The sequence below is a fragment of the Trichosurus vulpecula genome, chromosome 2, assembly GCF_011100635.1.
Source record: "Trichosurus vulpecula isolate mTriVul1 chromosome 2, mTriVul1.pri, whole genome shotgun sequence".
Classification (NCBI taxonomy): domain Eukaryota; kingdom Metazoa; phylum Chordata; class Mammalia; order Diprotodontia; family Phalangeridae; genus Trichosurus; species Trichosurus vulpecula.
The window spans coordinates 348652839-348679235 of NC_050574.1; the positions used below are offsets into that span (position 1 = coordinate 348652839).

The following is a 26397-nucleotide window of genomic DNA, read 5'->3' on the forward strand; positions in this document are numbered from 1 at the left end:
TGTCCCTCCAGTCTCCTAGTTAAATATTTGCTCTTCCTAGCAAATTAACTAGGGTGCTTGTGACGTGGTCAGGGCCACATAGCCAGTAAGTGTACAAGATTTTGCCTCTATTTCCACTAGCTCCATGTCCACCACTCTCTATTTACTATTCCTCCTAGCTCTAGGGTCATAAGAGGCCAGCTGGTACTGTGGAAAGAAAGCTGGTTTGAGTCAGAGAACCAAGCAGCTTATTTGGGTCAGCTGCCTGGGCTACTCTACGTCCAAAGTTATTGTCCAAAGTTCCGATTCTTGATAGTGCTTTATTAATTTGTTCTTTTTCCTATCCAGTACCTCAGAAGAGTCCACAAAGAAGTTTTTAAATAATCAAGAAATTAATCCATGAGGTCCCAGGCCTTGTATAGGTGATAGGCCTAGAGATTACACTCACCTCTAAATACATGGTTATATAATCTAACGAACTGACATCATTGTACAAAATTCTTTGAGGACTATCACTTATCTTAGGGCTTGCAAAACCTTGCCTCAATCAAAGACAATATAGAAAAGGAAAAACAAAAGTCAGGCTCCCCATCTCAGAGGGAAAGTCTGGTCCTAATAGAGCTTCCCTTTCAGACAGGCAGTCAGGGGTTGACAGGCAGTCACAATCTAACCTTCACGTTTGCTACTAAGATGTCCTAGATGAAAATTCAAATTCCTTTAGTTGCCTGTAACACACAGGGCATTCCAACTGGACATCTGTACAAACACTTCCAATGGATCACTCTAACATACAGGGCACCCAGAATTTTCCCAATGGACCTTGATAACATATAGTGCATTCTAAATGAAAATTCCAGCTCATCCTTTACTAAGACCAGAAGGCCAGCTTAACAAGAAATAAAATAAAATCAGAAGATCCTCAAAGAAATGTGGAGCTCCCAAAAAGAGATTAAGCTGTTAACATTCATTAACCAAGCTTTCTAGTTCATTAGGATAAACTTCCTTTAGGGACAGTCAGTCCACAAGGATGTCAGACTTACATGACCTTGTTCAAGCCTCAGGACAGTCCCTTTAGAAGCAGAACTGGTACCCAAGTCCTCTGATTCTCATAACAATGACATTAATCATAATAATACTAATAGTGATAACTAACATTTTCAAAGCACTCATTTTGAGTCTCACAAGAACCTTATGACACAGGTTCTTTAAATCATTATTATCTGGATTTTACAGATGAGGAAACTGAGGTTCCCAAAGGTTGCTACTTGCCCATGGTCATGTAGGAAATTTTTCTGAAGCAGGATTTGGACTCTTGATTTCAGATCTAGCCCTCTAGCTCCTGGACCAGACAGGCATCTTTTCACTGTGTCCTTTTTTCTCTGCCTTACTCTCTCATCCCTCATATTTTAAGAAATATGGACTATATAAATCAACCATCTAAAGCCAGTCTAAATACTAACTTAAGCAGAATTGTTAATTTGGGATGATATGTCTATTATAGACAGGATATTTGTATTGTTTTTATGTCTCTTGTGTCTATGTCCTAGAGCAGGGAATGAGAAGGTTGGTAGTGAACACAAATGACTTTTCCCCTCTGCTCCACCTTGCACATCAAATTGGCTTTAAAAAAATGTATTTTGGGGCAGCTAGGTGGCATAGTGAGTAGAGCACCAGCTCTGGAGTCAGGAGGACCTGAATTCAAATGCGACCTCAGACACTTGACACACTCACTAGCTGTGTGACCTTGAGCAAGACATTCACCCCAATTGCCCTGCCTTCCCCCCTCCAAAAAAAAATGTGTTTTACAGGCAGCTAGGTGCCACAGTGGATAGAGCACTGGGCTTGGAATTAGGAAAACTCATCTTCATGAGCCCAAGTCTGGTTCCAGATACTTACTAACTGTGTGACCCTGGGAAAGTAGCTTAACTTGTTTGCCTCATCTGTAAAATGAGCTGGAGAAGGAAATGGTAAATCACTCTGGTATCTTTGCAAAGAAAACCCCCAAATGGAGTCACAAAAAGTCAGAAATGACTGAAGCGCGCACGTGCGCGCGAGTGCACACACACACACACACACACACACACACACACACCATTGGAAGAAAACTGGAAAACCCTTACTTTGTATCTCCTCTACAATCTCACAGCTCCAAAAAAAGGGTGTTTTAGATATGATTGTTCCTACTAGGAAAAAAAAAATCAAAGGCTTCATGTATTTTGAGCTGCAAGGGATCCTAAAGGCCTGAGTATAATTCCTGCAGGGGTTACATTACTTGCTGGTAGGGCCATCTCCAGTCATCTTGATGAATATCTGGCCACTGGACCCAGATGGCTCTGGAGGAAAAGGTGAAGTTGGTGACTTTGCACAGCCCTCCTTCACTCAAATCGAAGTCAATTGTAAGTCATGTCATCATCTCCTTGATGTCACAGTCCTCTTTGAGAACAAAGGACAAACCACAACCACAACATGACTTGCCCGAGTTCACATGCTAGGCTGTTTGAGGCAGGATTTGAACCTAAGTCTTCCTGACTTCAAGTCCAGCTCCTCATCTGCAATGTCACAAATCATCAGAACACACTGAAAATATAGGCAATGTTCATAAACAACCAGTCACAGAAGACATGACTTCCTTTGTACACCTTCTGTTCAGCAAGCAAACCTCAGATCCCTGATTTGTTTTTCTTGGAGAGGAAAAGGTAAAGACAGGAGAGACTCTACCCTGGGGGCACAAATTTGCAGGCAATTTTCAGAGCATTTTTTTTTCTGATTCGTGAAGAATAAAGACAAAATGGGGAGGAGAGGTGTTGTCACCAGCTTTCATAATGATCCATCAACTAACTGAAGTGTTTTTGCAAGGATGATAAGGAAATGAATGTTCTTCTTAATAAGATCGTATCCATCAAAATCAGAAAGTACGATGTCTAACATTTAGTCCAAATCAGGCAAGTGAACGTTAGAATTAAATTGCCTTGAAAAATCCATCCTACTATATGATGTTCATATCTCTCGTTTGGCATTCCTATCTCTTCCCTCCCAGAACATATGTACACCTAAGCCTTACATTTACTCACATTCACTCTTTCTCATGACTCACTGGGAATCGTTTTAGACAGCTCTTCCTTATCCTTAGTATATACATAATTCACATATTTTAGGTAGCTATCATATCCTGCCCTTCCTCATACTTTAGATGAACCAAGCATTAAGTTCTTTTCCTCACGCCCTATAAATCAATCCTTCACCCTAGAGGTTCTTCCCCTGATAGTCATTACTCATCTATATGTGTCAACAGCTCCCTTGAATTTACATGTGCCTACCACGACTGAAATAACTTCTGTGTTCCCTTTCAGAAAGCATTTCCATTGGGTATGTTGCTGCTAATTCCAAGAGTTCTTTGCTCATTAAAAAAAAAAAATCAGTCATATCCTGACATTATCTCTGGCTTTTTAAATATTCCTGTTACCTTTGTTCTGAAAAAGAATGTCAAGTTTAATTTTATTTTCTAGAGAGTTATTTGCTTCCATTTAGAAAAGTTAAGTCACAAAAGTTGACTCATAGTTAGCTCCAAGACCATAATCCTTACCTCTATCGGCTACTTCGTACTGTCATATTCCTATGGACATTTCAGCAATGTTGTAGTTTAAAAATATAATGGCATAAAAATAAAATGAGGTAGTAGACTAGATGATCTCTGGGGTCCCTTCCTATTTACTCAGAAGTTTTACTTTTCTAAAGGTTCAGCTCAGGTGCTTACCTCTGACTCAAAAGTTTCCCATTACACATATTTTGTCTCTAAAGTAGAAAGTAAAAGGGGGAGGGGTATTTTGTTTTGGCTTTATGTTCCCAGGAAAAAAAGGGCTTGTTTCTTGAGTTTGATTTCTTGGGTATAGGCAACATAAATCAGCTACAAAGATCATGTCATGTCTAGCCATAATAGCTTTTAGGCTAGCCCTCAGGTGACAGTCGATTTTTAACTCATATTCAAAGCCTTCCCAGCTTGCATTCTAATGAAACAGACTTCAAAAACTCAAGGTCATCTGAGGCATTGGAACAGGCCTTTAATGACGGATGAAAAAATTCAGTTTTATAATTTTTTCTGAACACTAAAAAACAAACAAACAAATGAGAATAAGACTTTCTATGGAATCAAATTATGTAAATAAGACTTTTTAACCCCATTCCCATTACTGAACAAATTTTCAAGGGAGAGAACCATGTCATTTTATAAAAACTAACAAATTCTGCCTCTTTAGGAAGAAGTGGAAATTCCCAAAACAAAAAGCCATGGCAGGAGCATAACCATCACCCTCACCTAAGGACAGTCAGGAAAACCATTCCAGATGTTCTTTGTTGTCATAAGGTGGGTGATGAAGGAGCAGATGTGGAAATACCAGAGTACTAACAATATGCAAGAAGAAACTAAGACCAATTTCAGCAAGAACTAATCCCTGAGACCCCTGGGGAATAAATACACCCCCACAATCAAACATACTCTCATTGGACCACTTCCTTTGGTTTTGCTATTTATATCAAGTTAACCAGGTTTGGGGCTTTGGGGGTTTGTTTCTTTTTTGTCTGAAAGACAGTAGTGTATATAACAAAATCAGTTAGACACTTTATTAAAACCATGTGTAACACTCCTTGTATATGTGAATTATTGGTAAGGCAAATCATGGACTCTCCATCCCAGGAGATCCTTAAAAAATAATGCAGACAATACTTTGTCTTGAATGATTTAGGTCCCAACCTTCCTTGAATGAGGAGGCTGGACCAGATTTGACTCCTCAAATTTCCTTTCAGCTCTGTGATTCTAGGATAAATAAAAATGAAGAAATCTGAATAGCTTGTTCACTTTAATTCCTTGAAATCCTGCCAAGATTTGATGTGAAAAGAAAAATTCTGAGGTGGAATGAAATGAGAGCGAATAGGGAAATCAATGGAATGAGCAATGAACTTGGAGTCATATCTGGGTTCTGGTCTTTGTCATTGGTTTAATTAAATGTATGACAGTGGGCAAGTTACTTAACTCGTGCTAGACAAATCCAGATGCTAGATGTCCATGGCACTTAGAAGTCTTGCTAAGTATCATTTGCTATAAAATACAAACATATTTAGGCCTTAATATTTAGCCATCAGCTTTAGAACATGAGGAGTAATAAAATGGTCAGGACTCAGGGAAGGGTTAGGGGAGGAAGGCACAGGTGATTTCCTCAATTCTTTGTCCTCACCACTCCCCTACAAAAATAATTTTTTGTAAAGCAAACAAAACCAAGAATCAATCCTCCCCATCCTGTCCCTATTCTAAACATTACTTTTTCCAAATTCCAGCTATTTTGACCCTCTAAACCTGATTTTGGAATTCAGTACAGGATCCTATTCCATGTTCACTATACATCCTTAATCTTCTCCTTCAGGAAAAGTAGAGGTTGACTCATTTAGGAGGGATCCCATCTTGGCAAGGAATACTCCTAGACTCCTTCACACAGGTTTGAGAATGGAATGTATTTTCATCATTGAGGGGGAAACCCCAGTCTTTTTTTTATGGTTAGATTTTGGTCTAGGTAACAATGAGGCCCTGAAGCCTACTGATCCTCCAGCAAGCTGGTAAGGTGGATAGGTCACTAAATCTGGAGTAAGGAAGACTTGAGCTCAAATCTAGCCTCAGATACTTAATTAGCTGTGTGACCATTGGCCAGTGACTTAACCACTCTCTGCCTCAGTTTCTTCAATTATAAAATGAGAATAACAACTACTTCAAAGGATTGTTGTGAGAGAATATTTTTAAAGTACTTAGTATACAGCCTGGTATACAGTAGGTGATTAAATGTTTGTTTTGTTTTCCCCTTGGCTGTTTTCACAGGAAACCAAAACCAAAAGACATGGTTTGCCCATCTGAAGATAATCAATGTGATTTACTTTTAAATTCATCTGGCTTCTTTATTGAAATCCAATCCGCTGAGCCCTGACACAAACCATGTGAACATTTTGAGAGCCAGGGGTGTTTTCTCCTTTTCCTCTTTGTGTCTCTAGTGCATGTTGATTGGTCCTCAGTTTCTTCATTTTGTTAAGATGAGAATATGTACTAAGGTGGACTCTATTAGCCATTAAAAAAAACGTACTATGGTTCTTTGTGATCCAGTTGTTCTTAGTGTGAAGCAGTGATGGGGGGAGTTTCCATCCCCCTCCTCAATTAATATAATCATAGACTGCCCAGAATTTCCACATAATCAGTAAAAAGTGGAAAATAAGTTCAATAATTCAAATGATAAATCTGACAGGAATGAACTGCTTTAATCATTGGATAAAGACATATGATGCTACATTTAAAAAAAAATCCTGTGTTTGACTGAATCAGACACAACCTGGGTCTATTTAGAAGACAGCATGCCAGTTTAAAATTGAACAGTTGAGTGGCAGGCCGGCTGCGCAGTAGACCCCAAACTCAGGCGGGCCTCGAGAAGGCCGACCCTGTACAGAGGGCAGCAGGGGATAAGAGATGGAGGGGGAAAGTCCAAAAGGAGTGTTACACTCTTCCCACTAACAATATTATCAGAGACTGAATTAGTAACCGGCAATGAATCGAGATAGACACATACCAAGAACAAGCATGAACACAGACAGATGCAGAAAGACAGTGGCCTGAGGGAGGAAGTAGCTACTGAGAGTATGATTCCTCATGGAGGAGAGAATACCAGCTATAAAGTTTGTCAAGACAGTGATTCTCATAGTTCAGCCAAGAGTTACACCCATAGGGAATTTCACAAAGAAATTCAAGTAAGGACTTCCAGTAACCAGGGGTTTGAATTTACTGGCTACATGTATTTTCCACATGCATGTCTCAATACCTTTGTATTCTAAGTTTGATCTCACTCTCCCCAGGGACCTGGTATAGTAAGAGAAAAGTGCACTCCTGGTTTGAGGGAAATGTTTTTGTACAAACTTCCCTTGAGAGGCAGTTGGAGTCAATAATACCTAAGTTCAGATCGGGTCATCATCTATTCATTATTTAGAAAACAAAACAAAAAACCCCACAAAACTTCTGAAGTTTCTCTTCTTTGTGCCCATCATATTTGATCCTTCCTCTCCTATTCAGGGAGGGGAAGTGGGAAATATTTCTGTCCTGTTTGTCTCAACTTCATGCCTACCACTACCACCAACCACCACCACCACTGCCAAATCCTAGCACCAAGCTAAATTAAATTACCAAGAAGTAGGAGCTCTTGGGTGAACATTTAGTAAGTAGCTCACTTTGGTAGCTGCACAAATTTCTGCATTTTAAGTGGGTGGGATCACCTCTTAAGGGGTACCCCATAAAAGGACCTCCACATCTAATTCAAGATTTGTGGAGTACTTTAGGTTAGAATTTCTCTGACTAGACTATGAAAGGTCACAGGGAAAGGTACTATTTTCCTGGGTTCTTTTCCCATAACATTCAGTGGCTAGTCAATTCCACCTTTTTAAAAAATCTCCGTGCCACTGTACCAGGCCCTAACTCATTATTAGAATGAAGCCTTATGTTTCCAAAGTCAGTTTCTTCAAGAGAACACTGCCTCACAGAGAGAGTATTCTCCTAAATCCAATTATTAGTTTATCAGATTCCTATTCTCGGTTGTTCCTAGACTATATTTAAATTCTTTAAATAAACATCACCGCGAGTCTGATTAAAGTAGTCTTCATAGAGAAGATTCCTTTAAACTTTTCTTGAAATGAAGAAAAAATCTGAAAAGTTGAGAACCATTCCTTAAAGCCACTTAAATCTATAGGTCTATTAGTTGGTCAAACAATTGGCCAATATGTATAACCTTATATATATGTATGCATAACATATATACATTATATATATTATACATTATATATATGTATATATATTCATTTATGTGGAAAGCAATTTTAAAAACATGGGACTCACCAACAGTATGAAAAACAAGAGTGATTTTTCTCCCTTTCTTGTAAGCTTTCATCTCACTTATTCATCTATTGGTCTATCTATCTATCAAGGTATTCATATTCAAGGGTTCATAGACATGGAGCTAGAAAAGACCTCATGACATTAATCCCCTCATTTTACAGACCAGGAAACTGAGGCCAAGAAAGGTTAAGTGCCTTGGTCAAGATTACACTAGCACTAAGTGGTAGAGAAGAGATTTGAACTCAGGTTCTCTAACTCCAGATTGAGTACCACTCATTACTTTTGAGTTTAACTAGGTAAGGTACTCTACACTAAATTCTTCCTCTGATACCTCTCCCTGGCCTGGATGTGAACCTGGGATCCTGAAGGTTATGTCAGCAGAAGGTCAGCTCTTGTAGATCCTGCCAAGCTGGAAAGGCTTCTATCACGGACCCTAAGACATAGTGTATTTCTGTTTTCCAAGTGCAGAGTGACTTGTAGCCAGATTGGTATAGAGTATTGGCTTTTCCGGCTATAGCAACTCTTAAAGATTGAGGATGAGGTGTGTTTAAGCACCTATCTTGATGGAATCATGGATTCCTAAAGCAATGAAGTATAACCGGTAAGGGATCTTAAGCATCGAACACTTTTCATAGTATTAACTCATTTAATCTTTGAAAAGATAAATAAGATATCTCTCATGACTGAAGCAAAGGGTTATAATAAGGTCACCCTCTAGATCCCTTACTAGAATTCAGCAGGACAACTAATCTGCAGTGCCTGGATTTCAGGGTATACTCCCCTCAAAGTGATGATTTGTAAAATTGTGGCACCATCAAGAGGCGGCAACTTGTATTGCCATCACAAACCAGCAGCCCAGAGTTTGCTGCCAAGTATTAATTAAGAATACTGGCCTTTCAAATAATCCTATACAGGATTACTTTCAGAACATAAGTCTGAGATTCTAAAACATAAGGTTGAAATAAAATCTCTGCTTCCTGAGTCAAAGTTTCACAATGGAATAAATGAAATAAAATCTGTTTTCATTCCTGGTCAGTTGGGGACAGCTGGCAGTCCTACTCCGCTAATGATTAAATGCTTCAGTATTTACTGAAGATCTGCAAGCACTGTTTAGAATGTGCAAAAACAACCCTTGCCTTGTGAGTCCGGTATGCTGATAACCAATTGCATAGATGGCTTTCTACCTTTTTACATTTGTGGTTATTCAAATCTGCCTAATTTTATTGAACATCATGGAGAGTTTGTCTTCTGTTAATCATGCTAAGGCATCAGAGAGCATCATCCAGTACTCCTTAATCAGGATACATTTACCAAAAGAAGGGAGCATGGAATGGAGAGATGTGGCCAGGCAAGTGGTAAGTAGAAAGTTGTTTTAGGCTAGTTTGGATAATAATTATAATAATAATAATAATAATAAATAATTTCTAGCATTTCTCTAGTGTTTAAGGTTTACAAGGCATGTCATAGGTTATCTCATTTAATCCTCATAGCAACCTTGTGGGGGCAGATTATTCCCATTTTACAGATGAGGAAACTGAGGCTGAGAACCGTTGCCCAGGGTCCCCTAGTTAGTAAGCATGTGAAGCAGGAGTAGTTCAGGTCTTCTTAACTCCCAGTCCAACATTCTAGGCCTTATGTCACCTAGCTTACCTGGTAGTGCCACAGCAATAATTCTTCTTTACCTTTGGGTCAAATCTACATAAGACCTTAAATGGCCCAAGCTCTTTGGCCTGAGCTGTCTGGCTATTTTGATACCATTCGCATTAATTAGAAGACCATTTGGCTTGGGTCCCACCAGTTCAGGGATTCTTAAGTGTTTTAGTGTCATAAAGCCCTTTGGAGGTAGGGCCTATATCCATATATCCCTTCCTCAGAATAGTGTTTTTAAAGGCATGAAATAAAATAACATAGGATTACAAAAGAAACCAATGATATTGAAATACATTTTTCAATTTTGAAAGTTCATGGACTCCAGGATAGGAATGCCATACTTGCAAATATTTCAATCGCTTTGAGTTAGGAAGACCTGAGTTTGAATCCTGCCTCAGGCTCTTACTAGCCATGTGATCCTGCACAAGTCACTTAACTCCACCGAATGTCGGTTTTCTCATATGTGAAATGAGAGGATTGGACTTAGTGACCAGCTCTAAATCTACAGTCTTAAGACTTTCAAAAACACTTCTACTCAGGATGCAGTAAGAGGAAGGCTGCATCAAAGAGGAGGAAATTCCTTTGGATCCTATCTGGAAGACAGCATAATTTCCAGCACTTAAGAACACTTTCATATGTGAAGGGACTTTCCCTTCCCTAAGAGAAGATTTACTCTAATCCTAAGCAACAACAAAGAAGAATGTCTCTCTCATCTCCTGCCCCTCCCACACTCCCCCAACACTGAAAGAAACTATAAGGATTTCAGCTGATCCCAGTACCCTAGCAATAGAGGTGAGTTATGCCCAACTTTCCCATCTTCATGAGTTACGTGGCTAGAGGCAGCCACTTGCAAAATTATGGATCTGTGAAAGCCTAAGATGATGACAACGTCACTACACCCACGAGTTTCCTCACAAGCTTCTGCTCCCCACTCTATCTAGACCCTCTGACCCACTGGCCCTGGCTCCCTTAGGTCAGTCAGTTCCTATGAAATTGACTCCCTCTGCAACTAGATCACGAGCACCGTGTTTTCTTGGAACCAAGTGATGACGATGAATGGCAGTACGCCTGTAGTGAAATCATGGAATTGTCGCACCACAGTAATGCAACCTTGAAACAATGCTTGAGGGAAATCCTAGAAAAAGTTAAAAATAAAACAACAACAACCTGGAGCTTGGTGAGATCTGGTGTCAATTTATACTCTTCCCATCTGGCCAAAAGAAGGCATAGTGGATAGACTGTTGGACATGGAAGCAGGGTAGACCTGAGTTCAAATCCAACCTTAGATATTTACTAGCTGTGTGACCCTGGGTAAGTCACTTAAGCTTTGTTTGCCTCAGTTTCCTCAACTGTAAAATGGAGATCACAACAGCACCTGCCTTTCAGGGTTGTCGTGAGGATCAAATGAGATGATATTTGTAAAGCTCTTAGCATAGTGGTAATAGATAGTAGGTACTATATAAATGCTTATTCCCCTCTTCCCCTATCTCCCACCTTGAATTCTATTTTGTTTTGTTCAGCTGTTTTCAGTCATGTCTGACTCTCTGTGACCTCATTTGGGGTTTTCTTGGCAGAGATATTGGAGGGGTTTGCCATTTCCTTCTCCAGCTCATTTTACGGATGAGAAACTGGAGTAAACAGAGTTAAGTGACTTGCCCAGGATTACACAGCTAGTGAGTGTCTGAGGCCAGATTTGAACTCATGGAGATGAGTCTTCCTGATTCCAAGCCCAGTGCTCTTGAATTTTATAGTGAAATCCTTATTAAATGTGACCCTAAGTAGCCCCTGGTCATTACCTAGTTATTTATTGAGCTACACAGATGAATGTAGTCATCCCAAAACAACATTTTGGGTCTCTCTAGAGAAATTTGTAGAAATCTATATAACAACCAACATTTTTATAGCATTCGCTATGTGCTAAACAAGGGGTAACTAGGTGGCTCAGTGGGTAGAGTGCTGGGCCTGCGGTCAGGAAGACTGGAATTCAAATCTAATACTTCCTAGCCATGTGATCCTTGGGCAAGCCAGTTGTTATCTGCCTCAGTTTCCTTAACTGTAAAACTGGGATAATAATAGCACCTACCTCCCAGGTTATCTCAAATGAGATATCTGACAAGTTCTTCACATAGTACCTGGCACATAATAAGAGCTATAAAAATACAAGTTTATTATTATCCACCTACGAGTTATCAACTGCTAACAAGCTTTTTTATCCTCTTTTCCAATCTCACAGCAGACTAGAAACAGGTAACTTAAGGGAACAGGGGTACATAAGGGGCACTGATGGGTAGTGAGAGTGATAGCACGCAGCCTGTCAAAGAGAAGAGAAAAGAAAACGACAAAAAGCATATGCAAGAATGCAAAAGGGACCTAAAAGAAATTCATTGAGAATTGCCTTTTTCCTGTTACCTTTTGGGGAATTGTAAATGCTTGTGGGAGTATTTGGATCATCGGTTTAGAGCTGAAAAGAGCCTCAGAGACTACCTGGCTCTTTGATTTTAATGTTGTTGTTTGTCCTTCATTCTAGAAGAGGACCATGACAACAAGAAGGCAAGGCCATGACTAGCAAGTGAAATGCTTAAATGAGGGAGGGCTGTGTAAGGTCGCCAGCCTTACTTTCTCCTCTGAAACCATCTGGGTCCAGTGGCGGGATATAGATCAGGGTAACTGGAGATGGCCCCCTCCTTGATTTTAATTATGAGGAAAGCCCAGAGATGTTAAGTGATTTGCCTAATGTCACACAGTATGACTCAGAGCTGGGATGCAAACACAAGTCTCTGATTCCCGTCTGTTGGCATTTGTACCAATGCCCCTCTAGCTACCGAGATCTTTGTCTTTCTTAATTACATTTGCTAAACACATAACAGGTACTTGAAAAACTTCTTGGATATAACAATAATAATAGCTTACATTTATATAGCATTTTAATGCTTTCAGAGCACTTTACCTACATTAGTTCACTTGATCCTCAAGTCTTTCTTTTTGTCTTTGGCGATAATCCAGTAGGTCTTTTCCTCCTGAAATGTCACTAATGCTGTGTTTCCTTTCTCAAAAGGCAGGTTTGTGTGAAGTGTATGAATGCTGGCTAAAGCTGCCCACATTGGCCTCATCAGACTTTATGGAGTTTTGAGGGAAGTCCCTAATGGGAGGTATTACTATTGTATCTAAACCACCCTACTGTAGGATCTCATCACATCTTGACTCAATTATTGCAATGGCTCTTAATTCATCTCTCTAATGAGTCTTTCCCCACTCCAAGCCTCCCTCCATGAAGCATTCAAGGTGATTTTCCTCAATTGCCGATCTGACCATGTTATTCTCCTACTTAAAAACCTCCAGGGGCTCCTTATTGCTTCTAGAATAAAATGTATCCTCTTCTGTTTAGTTTTTTAAAGCCCTTCTCTACTTGTCCCCAACCTATCTTTTCATCCTCATAATATTACTCCCCTTTCTATACTCTACAATGTAGTATTGCTAGGTGGTGCAGTGGGTAGAGTGCTGGGCCCGGAATCAGGAAGACTCATCTTTCTGAGTTCAAATATAGCCTCAGACACTTACTAGCTGTGTGACCCTTGGCAAGTCACTTAACCTTGTTTGTCTCAGTTTTCTCATCTATAAAATGAGCTGGAGAAGGAAATGACAAATCACTCCAGAATCTTTGCCAAAAAAAGCCCAAATGGGATCAGGAAGAGTTGGATACAACTGTAAATGACTGAACAACAGTCAAATTGGACTATTTTTCATACAGACCACCCCATCTTCCATCTGTGTGCCTTTACAATAGTATTCTCCATGTCTGTAATGTACTTCTTCACTTCTGCCTCTCAAAATCCTTCTCTTTCTTCAAGACATAGCTTAAATGCCTTTTTTTACACAGGTTCTTTTCTATTCTTCCCAAATACTAATCCCTTCTCTCCCCTATGGTTCTGTAATTATTTTGCATATATCCTGTATGTATCTATATATGTGTGTCTTATCTCCCCTAATAAGGTCCTCGAGAGTAAAGATTATAATATTTGTCTTTGGATCCTTAGTACCTAGTATTGTGCCTGGCACATGATAGATGTCTAATAAGTGCTTAGTGATTAATTGATTTTTGTTGTTGTCATTTTTACTGATGAGGAAACTGAGGTGCAGAGAAGTTAAATGACTTCACTAGGGTCTCTCAGTAAACAATGAGGCAGGCGTGATTTGAACCTAGGTCTTCCTTACTCCAATCTCAGCACTTTATCCATTATGTCATATTACCTGTCATGACAAAATCTAATGTAATTAGGGGAATGCAGGAAAACCTAGGAAATGAGTAAGGACAGCAGTTGTGAGCACAAATAAAGCTGATGAAAATTCTAGACTTCTGCATATTTTTTGACCCCACCTCCAAGGCTATTCAACACCAGCACAGCACAGAGGGCTGCTTTGGCAAGTAGCTGAAACAATGAATGAGAGGGAGAAGAGGAAAGTTACCAATCGCTCCATCTCCTGTTCCCTTAGCCTTTCTTCTCTTTGCCTCCGGTGATAATCCATCAGATCTTCTCTTCCTGAAATGGAGCTAATGCTGCTTTTTCTTTCTCTAAGAACTGGCTGGGGAGTACTAGAAGTCTGTCTGAGGCTCTCCAAGTCAGTGTCATCAAACTCCATAGAGCTACGAGAAAATTCCCTTCTGCCAGCAAATATTCTATTGAACTCTCCAGGAGAAAATGAATTGTTAGGGCTTGTTCCTGAGAATAACATCCTGTCAAAGTCATCCGATGCACAGGACGAGGTGGAAGTCAACAGCATTTTCCTAGCCACTCGGGGGCTTGCGGGAATGCTAAGAGTCGAACTAACATATGGATTGCTGTCTGACGAAAAGTTCTTATATGGCAAAGCCCCTGAGCTTAAGGAAGAAAAATTAAGGTAGTTGTCAGCATCTGTTATGCTTTGAGGTAGATCCTTTTCCCCAAGTTTCTTTCTTTTAGAATTTCCTAGAGAGTTTCTTGGGGGCAAGCTGAGTGGCATCGGCTGGTTCTCAGCAGCTTTGTACAACCTGGGCAGTGAACGGCTGTATGCCCCCATTTGACTTAGGGAGCTTCCTGAATATTTTCTGGTTCTTAAACCAACATTCTCAGCTATTATCTCCTTGTGTTTTGCCATTTTGGGCTGAAGAGTCATACTGTCCTGAATGTTCATCTTCCTGGCTTGCTTTGGGCTGGAGGGCATGCTTGTTGCTCCAGACCTCCGGAGGGGTGAAAGTCCAACATCATTAATGGAGTTTCCATTCCACATGGTCAAGAGGGAGCCTGATGCCTTTCGGCCTTCTAGTCCCCCAAGAAAGTAGACGTTATCATGTGACTTATTCTTTGAGCTGTACTTGGAATAAGGAAGTTTATCTGCAAGTTTCAAGGACCTTTCATCCTCCCAGCCAGCACAGTGATCAAAGTCTGCTGTCCCAAGGGGATACCCACTAAGGGAGGGTGTAGTACCTAGAAAAGGAGTGGGAGGTTTGGTGGAAATGTTTTTGTCAGTGCTATCGCAAGAGAACTGTTTACTTCCCTGGATTTTGGCAAAGGAGGCATTTCTGGTACCAGATCCCAGAGGAGATGGGCTTCTCTTGGCAGACATTGGCTGTGAAAGAGTTAAGTAGGAGCCAGAGTAGTCTCCATTAGTTTTAAATCTTAGGCTAGAAGTGTATTTCTTCTGATTTAAGCTATCCATTATGCCTTGGAGATTATTTTCAAGGGAATTCACCACAAAACCTTCTTCTAAGCTACCATTTTGTAAATCCAGCTGGTTTTGCATGTGGCTGTACTCTGCCATAATTGTGTTGGAATCTGCAAGAAAGAAAAAGAGATAAATAAAGACAAATTTTATTCAACTAAAAAAAATAGTAAAGAAAGACCAAAGCTAAGATCTACCATCTGTCAATCGATGTCTAGCTGAAAATCTTACATTCTAACCTTCAAGCTCAAACTTATTGCTTTATTGTAAGCTCTTTGAAGGTAGGGATTGAATTCTCTGTAAATGTTGAGCACACTGCCTGGCACATAATTGGTGATTAATAAATGTTTAATGGCTGATTTTTATTAATAAACCCAATAAAATTAGTCTGCAGATTGCAAAAGAATGATAAAACTGAACAGTAATGTTTTTACAAGAATAACTAATAATATCAAAAATTGAACAAATGTCCCTAACCAAATACAAGTATTCAATTTTACTAATATGTCTTAATTAGCCTACTTCACTGAAGAACAATAATTCATAAAGAAGACCCTCTTACTAGCTCTGTTGTAAACACTGGAAGATATTGCTTAGAAAGAAAATTCTGAGGTTCCCAAATTCATTTCTTGCCAAATATGTTTAACATTTCTTCCATAAGGTATATGTAGAACCTACATTGGATTACATGCCATGTTGGGGGGAAGGAGGAGGAGGAGGGAGAGAAAATTTGGAACCCCAAAACTTATGGAACTGACTGTTGCAAACTAAAAATAAAAAAACAAATTTATAAAGTTTTAAAAAAATTCTTTCATAAACAAAGAGACTTTGGAAATGGATGCTGACAGGTAAGTCAATAGTATTCTTATATAAAAAAAAAACCCTTAAAAAAGCACCTACATTAGTCAGAACAAGCCAAGAATGTCAGAAAAAAATGTCCTGTGAACAATCATAACTTGGTCAATCAAAGTTGAGGTATTTAAAGATGTGAAGTGCTTATAGACTATATGCCTCAAACATCTTAGTTTTCCATTGAGGGAGAGATCTACCTAACCTTTGTTAAGTGCTATAAACTAGCAGAAAATTTTCTTAGGCAGAGTATCACCTCTAGAGCATGGACTGTTAACCTGAAGTCCTCAGACCCATGGATTTCAGCAGATTTGTAAACTAGGATGAAAAAATACATCTTTATTTTCATTAACTTCTAACTGCAGTTGAGCATTTCTTTCATTTATGAATGTAGGCACCATTATTCAGTGGTGGACAGAATTCACCAGACTGCCAAAGGGGTTGATGACACACAAAAAAGTTAAGAACCTTTGCTCTTGAAGGATATTTAACAGTCATACCTGTGGGGCATCCTGCATTTCTAGGTATCCTAATATCTCTAATTTCTTTCAATGAAACCATGATTCTCTCAGTTACACAAGCCTGATACTTCAGTCATCTTGAACCCCTCCTTCTTCTTCATCTCCTTTATCTAATCAGGTGCCAAGTCCTGTGGATTTTTCCTTTGACATTCATGCATATGTACCCTTTCCTCTCTACCCCTGTCTCTACAATCCTGGTACAAAGTACTCACTATTTTTGTACCAGGACCCCTGTAAGAGCCTTTTAACTGGCCTCCTTGTCTCCAGTCTGTCTCCAGGTTTCAAACCATTGGTGCCATAATCCTGCTCTCATTGTTAGCACCAAGGGTCTGTTATTAACAGCTGTATGTGTAAAGTATTGCTGTTGTTCTGTAAATCTTCAATAAAAAGGTTTCTAAAAAAAAAATTCACATAGATGGGAGGAAGGGAGGAGGAGAGCAGAAACCATTCAAACAATACCAAATGAATTGTAGGAAATGAGTAGGCCTTTTATTAGATTTGGGACCTGTCTATCACCTCAGTGAACACAATAACCCAGGAGATAGAGGCTAGCTTGAAATAGCAATTTTATGGGAACTTCAACTGGTAGCATGCATTTGAAAAGACAAAAGGTAAGAGCTCCTCGGTGTGTCCCCAAGTGAAAAACAAGGACCCCAGGCTGATTAAAAGATAAAATCAGTATGCGCAGCTACCATCAACTCCATAGCTTTCCTGAGGAAATAGATCTAAATATTAGCCTAGCTGAGCAAGAGGTTAAAAAAAAAACAAAAAACCTTTTCTCAAATATGTTAACAACTGGCTAGTGGATATACTTAGGCAAACCAACTGGAACAAAGAATAGTGAGTCATAAGACTTCAAGATCCAAGGAATCTTAGAGCTAGAAAGTATCTCAGAAGTACTTTTGTCCAAACTCTTTACCAGTCATGAATCCTGTCTATAACATCCCTAACAATTGATTATCTAGCCTCTAGGGAACTCACTGCCCATTCAAGATAGCCAATTCCATTGTTGGATAGCTCCAATTATGAGGTTTTCTTTTTCCTTTATTTTGAGCTAAAATCTGCCTGCATATAACTATCAAACATTAGTACTAGCTCCCCCCTACCCCCCCACCCCAGGCTAAACACTTGCAGGAGTCAGAACCATCAACACTTACAGAAACATGAAGAAGGCAATGTGAGTTTGATGTAGGATTCATGGATGACAAGATATGAGTGGTGCTTTTATCATGTCATTCTCCCATTAAAAAAAGCTTTTAGTATGACACAATAAAAAGAATCCTAGGAGTAAGAAGATGTGGGGTTCTCATCCTGGCTCTACCACTTAATAGGCTTCAGAAAATTTGGGCAAATTACTTAATTTCTTTGAATCTCCGTTTCCTTATTTATAAGCCTAAACTCAAACCCAGGTCTTCTAATTCCATATCCAGTATTATCCTGCTGTGATATCATGTAGGCTCTCACTTATGCATCCACTAGAATCTTTCAGCTTATTCAACTGGAAGGAATAGAAATCTAGTGAGTTAAGTAACTTGTCCAAGGTCAAACAGCTAACTTGTGACAGAACTGAAACTCAGCACTTCAAAAGTCATCTTACTTCAAATCCAATGCTCTCTCCATTATGCCACACTGCCTATCAATCTATAAGTATTTATTAAGTGCTTACTGTATTCTAGGCACTACGCTAGGGGCTGGGGATATATAGCATAAATAGGAAATTAATAAATACAAATATATACAAAATAGGCAAATGCAAGTTAGTTTATAGTTTATAAAGACACTTCACTAGGAGCTTGTGGGTAGAGGTATTTGAAATCAACCAAATTTTTCCTTCCCTAAGTCATTTAGCCTTTTAAAACATCAGAATGCAGACTAAAACAACACTTCTTCAGTTTTAGATGGGCTATCTAGCTGCTCTTCCTCAGTCTTCCAGGCATAGATAATCACTGTGCTAATTCTTCCATAAAAGGCTATTTTAAACTATGAAACCAAATGAACACACTGCTATGTTCCTCCAACTGTTCAAAATGATTCTCATCCTAAAAAAATGCCCATCAGGCAAACTTACTAATTCCATTCGAAAACTTTATCAGTAATGTGTGAGCATAAAACAAACCCCTAAAGCATAGGAAAAGAGCCATTACTAACAAGTTTGTTTTTGTATTCCCTGCACCTAGCTCAAGCCACATAGTCATTCAGTTGCCAAATCTTTCTCTAAAGCATCGCCCCATGTCCATTCTTTATTTGTTTCACTGGCTGACCCCCATGACTGGAATATACTGTCTAACTACTAAGAATCACTGGGCAGCTTGGTGGCACAGTGGATGAGGCACTGGGCTTAGAATCAGGAACATCTGAGTTCAAATCTAGCCTCAGACACTTACTGTGTGGCCCTGGGTAAGTCACTTAATCCTGTTTGCCTCAGTTTCCTCATCTGTAAAATGAGCTGGAGAAGGAAATGGCAAGCTACTCCGTTATCTCTGCCAAGAAAACCCCAAATGGGGTCACAAAGAATCAGACATGACTGAAAGGACTTCACAACAAGAATCATGGGTGCCCTTTAAATCTAACCTCCTCCAGGAGGGCAGCGCTCCTCCTCAGCTGCTAGTTCCGTCCCCTGGAAAGCTATTATCATTTATCTGGTAGGTGCCAATTTATGCACAAGTTACCTCCCCCATTACAATGTGAGTAAGTTCCTTGTTGCAGACAGGGACTGCTACAGCTTTTGCTTTGTATCCCTAGCACTTAGCACAAAGCCTGGATACATAGTAAGTGCTTATTAAATACTTCTTGTTGCTTAGCCATAGATACCCAAATAGAAAACCAACATGAACTTAGTTAAGAGTATCACTAAATACATTTCATACATGTAGACATCAAGGCATTTATTTTAGTGATAGTTTGGGGTACTGTATCAATACAACTAAACAGACAAATGTGAACTGACTTAAAATGAGCACTGTCAAAAAGCAATGTAAGATTTTTTTTCCCCAGCTCTAGAAGTCTATGATTAGAACTTCCCTGGAATTGAGAATAAGTAAGACTGGGATTCGAATCATGCTTCTGATTCTTACTGATGGGGTGACCAAGTACAGTTGGCTTAAGCTCTCTGAGTCTCAGTCAACCCAGGACTCTAAGTTAGAGAATAATTACTAATAATCTCTATTGACATTCTTTAGGTCACCGTGTCTTAAACATATCTAGACCTTCCAATTAGCAAGAACACCAACAACAACATTAAGTGGTAATAGCTAACATTTACATAGTACTTTCAGGTTTGCAAAGCATTTTATGTTATTTCATTTGATGCTTACAACAGCCCTTCGAGATAGGTGCTACTGTATTATTATCCCCATTTTATCGATGAAGAAACTGAGGCTGAGAGAACTTAAGGGACTTGACCAAGATCACACAGCAAGGATCTGAGGCAGGTCTTCCTCACTCCCAAGTCCAATGCTTTATCTATTGTGTAATCTAGTTTTCTACCACTTTTTAAAAATTTTTTTAATTTTTTTTTTTTGCTTTTTTTGGCAGGGCAATTGGGGTTAAGTGACTTGCCCAAGTTCACACAGCTAGTACATGTGTCAAGTGTCTGAGGCTGGATTTGAACTCAGGTCCTCCTGACTCCAGGGCTAGTGCTCTACTCACTGCACCACCTAGCTGCCCCTACCACTTTTATAAACAGACATCCACACACACACATTTGCTCTCTTGCCTCTGAGACTTTGAAAAGATCATCTCCCATGACTAGAATACATTCTCACCAAGCACTTGGAATCTTTTCTTTCTTCAAGGCTCCACTCGGTGTCCTGTACCCTGATCCTCCTCCATCCCCTATCTTAGTCTTCTCCCCCTTCTCGAAATGACTTGTATTTACATGTTTATTTATCATATTCCCCAGGCTAATATAAGGTCCTTGAAGAAAGAGACTGTTTTTTTTTGGTTGTTACTGTGGGTTTTTCTGTAAGGAGAAAACATTTTCTTCTGGATGAACCTGGTGCTGCCATCTTTTTCAATCATATAAGGCAGTGTGGGTATGATAGAATGCAGGATTTGGATTCAGGAAAACCTGGGTTCCAAACTTCCCTCAGATACTTGCTCTCAGATGCTTACTCTGAGCAAGTCATTTAACCTCTCTGAGCCTCAGTTTCCTCATCTATGAAATGAGGATAATACTTAGAACACAGAGAATAGTGAGGAAAACACTTTGTAAGCCTTAAAGCACTATATGCATAGGCACTATTATTAGGAAATGCTTCACAAAGATGGCATTATTAAACTATACTTGGAAAAATAAACTCTAGCCTAATGACCTGTAATGGAAACCCTATGTCAGGGGCAGGACACAATGGGAAGGGAAGGCACCAATGTGATAATTGGCAAAATGGACTAGAGAATATAACCAAAGAAGGCTAACAGGGGTGGGGAACCTGTAGCCTCAAGGCCACATGTGGCCCTCTAGGTCCTCAAGTGTGGCCCTTTGAATCCAAAGTAAATAATAATTATAATTATCATTATTATTATAAGTGATAAGTAAACAAAAATAAACCCAGCTCTGAATGCTAATCCCATATTCTAAATCACTCCACATTTACAATATTTATATTAGGAGTTAATTTTATCTCCCTACAATCCTTAACCAGGGTATTTTCAGAAAGTTTAACAGAGCCTTGTATTTCAGCCACTAAAGTTATTTCAAACTTTAAAAATACAAGTCATTTTTTAGTTGTGCCTTTACTGCTGTTAGTCCTGATTTCTGATGAAGTCAGATCTAAGTGAAAATTCAATTACCATCACCCAGTCACCTACCTGGTCATTAGATCTCCTCTCTTTCCCCTCCTCTGGGAATAAAATGATAAAGCATTAGACCCTTTCTGCTTTCCTAATTTAAGTCCTAGACTTTAAATGTTTTGAATATCCTGCGTGAAATCTTAGGTAGTTAACATTTGAATCCTCATTGTACTCAAGACCCTTGTGCCCTTATTGTGGAAGTAAGAGTCCCAAGGGCTCCACTGTGTATGTATGTGACATATAGACACACAGAAAAGGCTTGGCAAAGAGAGACCAGGAGCCATCTGGTGCACATCTGAAGCACCATCAAGGAAAACATACAGAAAGCCTAAACATGAATGAAGTTAAAATGTGCGGGAACGTTTTCATTTATTTTACTGATGGTTTTTTGGTTTGTTTTGTTTTGTCCAGGTCTGTAAAATTCATTGGTGTAAAGCAGCTGTTCTCAAACTTTTGGGTCTTAGGACCTTAGACTTAAAAACTAAGAGCACCAAAGGGCTTTTAACAGAAGGAGCAGAAACAATAAAGGACTTTTACATAGCACTTTAAGGTTTGTGAAACTCTTTACAAAGGTCTTATTTTACTCTCACAACAACCTTGTGCTTTAGTTTATGTCAGTTATATCTATCTATATCTACTATGTCAGAAATGAAAATTGCTGTTCAATATATGGATTAATTCATTTAAAGTAACAAGAAACCTAAAATATTAACATAAATAACAATTGTTTTCCAAAATAAAAAAAATAGCGAGAAGAGTGGCATTTTCTTACATATTTTTACAAATCTCTTTAATGTCTGGTTTAACAGAAGATAGCTAGATTCTCCTATCTGCTTCTGCATTCAATCTGTTGCCATACATTGTTCTAGTTGAAGCATATGAATAAAATCTAGCCTCACACAGATATGTAGTTGGAAAGGGGGGAGTATTTTAATAAGCAAACGGTATTTTGATATTGTTATGAAAAACGTTTGGCTCTCATGGACCCCTTGACAGGGTCTCTGGGACCATAAACTGTACTTTTGAGAACTACTGGGATAGATAATTCCTGGTGAGACAACTGCTTCTATTAGTGCAGATGTGCAACTGTTCTTCAGTTTATATTCTTAGATAGTTGGCCTGGGACACTGAGAAGTTAAGTGACTGAATAGAGAATCACACAGCTAATATGTATTAGAGGGAAGGACAGAATCCAACTCTTTCTGATAGGCTGACTTTTTATTCATTACTCCAAGACTGCTTCTTTCCCAAATCAAAAAAAGGCCACTGTCAGAGATCTTTAATGGATAACATTTGCCCCAGAAACACACACATGAGAGCGCATGCGAGTGCACGCACACACACACACACACACACACACACACACACACACACCCCTACCATTGAAGCAGCAGCAGCAACAACAATAAAACAGCAACAACAAAGGAAACATGATTGTTTTTTATAGAAGAAAATAGTTTTAAAAAGTGAACCACAGAAATGTTTTTGGTGAAAAATACTACTCTGATTCCATCCCTTTCAACCTTTTTGACTGGTATTTCCTTCCAAATTGTATCTGCCAAACATCCAATCTATTAACTCTTAACAAAACAGATTACTTTCAAAACCATGTCTCTGTCTATGCATTTAGACTAATTGTGAATACCAGAACTGTTGTGATTTGGGATTCATGGTAATGAAAACAAACTTAGGACACAATGTAAATAATCTATTAAAAAAATTCATTCTACACCCCCCACGCCCAACAAGTCAGAGGGATTTTAAGGCCTAGTCTGTACCAGACCAAATCATTGGAGTTATGAGCACAGTGGTATCTTCAAGCAGGTGCATCAGGAAGACCTCACCATTTACAGGCAATCTCCCTTCAATTTGGACTCTTCATTGGATTTCCTCAACCACAGGGGCAAATGCCTTTGGTGAGCATACACGTTCCTTTTCTATGCCTTGCTTTGATGCTTAATATCGGACTTTAACTGAACAGTGTTATTTCTATTTTTATATCTTCCTAGGGATCCTGAGTGGTCTTGATGTATGGGTGGAAGACAATTTGCTGATAAAGAGTCTGTAAGGTGACATTTTGTTTTACAGAATCAAATTATGTTTTATTATCAATAAATAGTAAGTCCAGTAGGATATTATTTTCTCTCTTTCTTTTAGCTAATTGTCAGATAGTAAAGAAGTAGTTCATTGTTGAATGTCACTTGCGGAAGCCTTATTGATCCCTACTAATATTGTTATCGAGGATGCCCTCCATTCAAGTATAGATGACTAAACAATTTTGTATGGATGGGATTGTAGGCATATGCATCTGTAGTACTGATGTTTTATTGGTCGATGTTAATAAAATCTGAAATTTTTTCTATGCCCTTTCTATCTTGCCTTCTTCAGATAGCTTAGGTAGGAATCCATCAATACCCACAGAACCACATTGTCTTCAGCATGGATTTCCTCTTTCTAGATATACTTAGTCCAGTCTAGCTGCTTTTCTCATCTTTGTTCTATCCAATACTGTTTCCTCCTCCTTCAGCCACTTAGGGAATGTGATATTATGGCTCAAATGTGATGGTTGCATTACCTTTGACTAAAAAGCAGTTTGTTGAAAACTGTTTAAATAGAAGCTTACATACTCATACATATGTATATATACACACATATGAATGAGTGAATGACTTCATTTATTTTCTTTTTTTCACTCATTTATTCATACATGTAGCAGAAGCTTTATGCCACATAAAACACGTATGGCCATGGGCCTATCTAGGCCATTCCATAAAGAATGCAATGAGCTCTTCTGGAGGCTTCAAGTGACTCTGTGGACCTTTTAAGGTTAATAGGGAATAAGATATTCCCTGCCCATGAATAGGCCTCATGTGGAGCCCATTAAGGGAAGCTTGCTTGCTTGTAGGAAGGCTTATATACCTTTTGTTAATTTCTAATTAGGCACTGAGCCTAAAGAGTATACATTCTGAGAGGTGAGCTTTTGCTTTGGGGGATCGCTTATGAGAAAGATGTTGTGATTCCCTGGGAGAGGCTCCAAGTGGCCATATGTTCAGAGCTCCCTGACTGCTCAGAGGTAAAGACTCTCTTGATTTACTGGTGGATGTAAAGCTTTTATTCAGGCAGTAGAGCCCTGTCTGTTGGTCTTCATTTCTCTTCTCTGTATTTTTTCTGTTCAATTAAAGAAAGATTGTTGACCCCTGAAACAGCTATCTTTCCTGGTAAAGCAGAAAAAAGAACCTGCATTAGCAGCCATCCTAGGTATGCCAGTATGGTTGCCATTACAGACCCTGTGTAGCTTAATGCTGAAAAGATCAGCACTTGACATTTGGCTGTAAACCTTGGGTAGTCTCTTGGTCCTTCTACCCCGTCTGTGACTGCAGCGAGGAGTTAGGATGCTTTTCTGACATGAGTTAGAAAAGAGAAATAACATGCATACTCTCTTACTTCAACTCTTCAGGACATGTAGCGAGTAATTCTACCATGAGAGGTTGGTGGAGTAGTCCATTCCTCCCTGACCTAAGCCCAATGTGTTAGGAGGACATTGTAGCAAAAACACATGTTTTGCCTGGAAAAGTCTGAGACTGGACCTCAGGGCCTTAGCTGCCTCCTCTCCTTTTCCTGATTATAGATGACTGAGCAGCAACCTCGAAATGGCCATTCCAGCCTTGGAGGCCACTTTAGGAGTTTGAGAGGTTGAGAAATCTTGGATTCTCATTTGGTGTGGGAGATACCCTCCATACATCCACTAGAGAGTCACTTGGATGCATGTACATGTGTGTGTACATGTGTATGTGTTTTTTCTCATGTATAGAAGAAATAACTGTCCTATACCTGATCCACATTTTGTACTGAATATCTTTCTACTCTTTCCTTTCAGAAAACCCTCAACATGAGCCATATTTGAGCTTTGTTGTTGTTTTTCTTTTTTAATTTTCTGGCACAAAGAGCCAGAAAAAAATGAAGACAAAGGAACATGACTCCTCTCTTTGGAAGTCAGGCTCTCCTTGGCCTGAACATGGATTCAAGTGCATGGATGCAGAGTTAAATGGGGTCCCTTCAAGGATAGTAAGGGGGCTCAAGCATCCTAGCTAAGACCTTTGGCTCAGCAGTAGTATCAATCTATCTACACACATACACACATGTATATGTATATATGTGTGTATATACATATATACATATAATATATACATATACACATTTGTATATATAGCACAACGCTTATATGAATATCTCTAAAATGAATTGGAAAGGGAAACCACTCTAGAATTTTTGCTAAGAAAACCCCAAAATGGAGTCACGAAGAATTGGACATGACTGAAATGGCTGTGTGTGTATGTATGTATGTATGTATGTATTCATATATATGCATACACATGTACTGTACATATACACATACACACATATACATATACACATATGAAATGCATAAACACCATGCCTGGAATCAGGAAGACTTAAGTTCAAATTTGGCCTCAGACACTTACTAACTCTGTGACCCTGGACAAGTCATTTAAACTCTGCCTGCCTCAGTTTTATCGTCTGTAAAATGAAGATAATAACAACACCTACCTCCCATGGTTGCTGTGAAGTCAGTATGAGGTGTTTTTGTAAAGTGCTTTGTGAACCTTAAAGCATCATATAAATATTAGCTATTATCATTATTTTATATTACAATATAAATACGTATATATAATATATAAATATAACATATATCTTTTGGAAGGTTAGAATTTTAATCTTGAAAACTAAAAACATAGGTCTTCTCATTTCTGTTTTCTCCTATTTCATTCTTTCATCTAATATTTTTTAACATTATACTTTCCCCAGGATCCTCTAAGTTGCTAAAATGCATGCTATAGGTGAAAGTGGTAGTGGAAAAATACACTAGACTGGAAATTAGGAAGTTTTGGTTCCAGCAAGCAATTTCTAAGTACCTACTATGTGCTAGGTTAGGCAACAGTGGTAAAATGAAGCCATCTCTGCTCTGGCTGTGTGATTGAG

At 39.0% G+C, this 26397-nt stretch overlaps 1 protein-coding gene across 10 annotated transcripts in view; it reads right to left on the reverse strand.

Annotated features, from left to right (window-relative positions):
• Positions 1–26397, reverse strand: part of PHLDB2 (pleckstrin homology like domain family B member 2) — a 150090-nt gene that overhangs the window by 107718 nt on the left and 15975 nt on the right. For all 10 annotated transcript variants that reach the window (XM_036747558.1, XM_036747557.1, XM_036747555.1 and 7 more), the window contains one exon: positions 14003–15348. In XM_036747558.1, coding sequence (XP_036603453.1) covers positions 14003–15334 — 1332 coding nt within the window. In that variant the 5' untranslated portion in view covers positions 15335–15348. The remainder of the gene's footprint in view (positions 1–14002; positions 15349–26397) is intronic.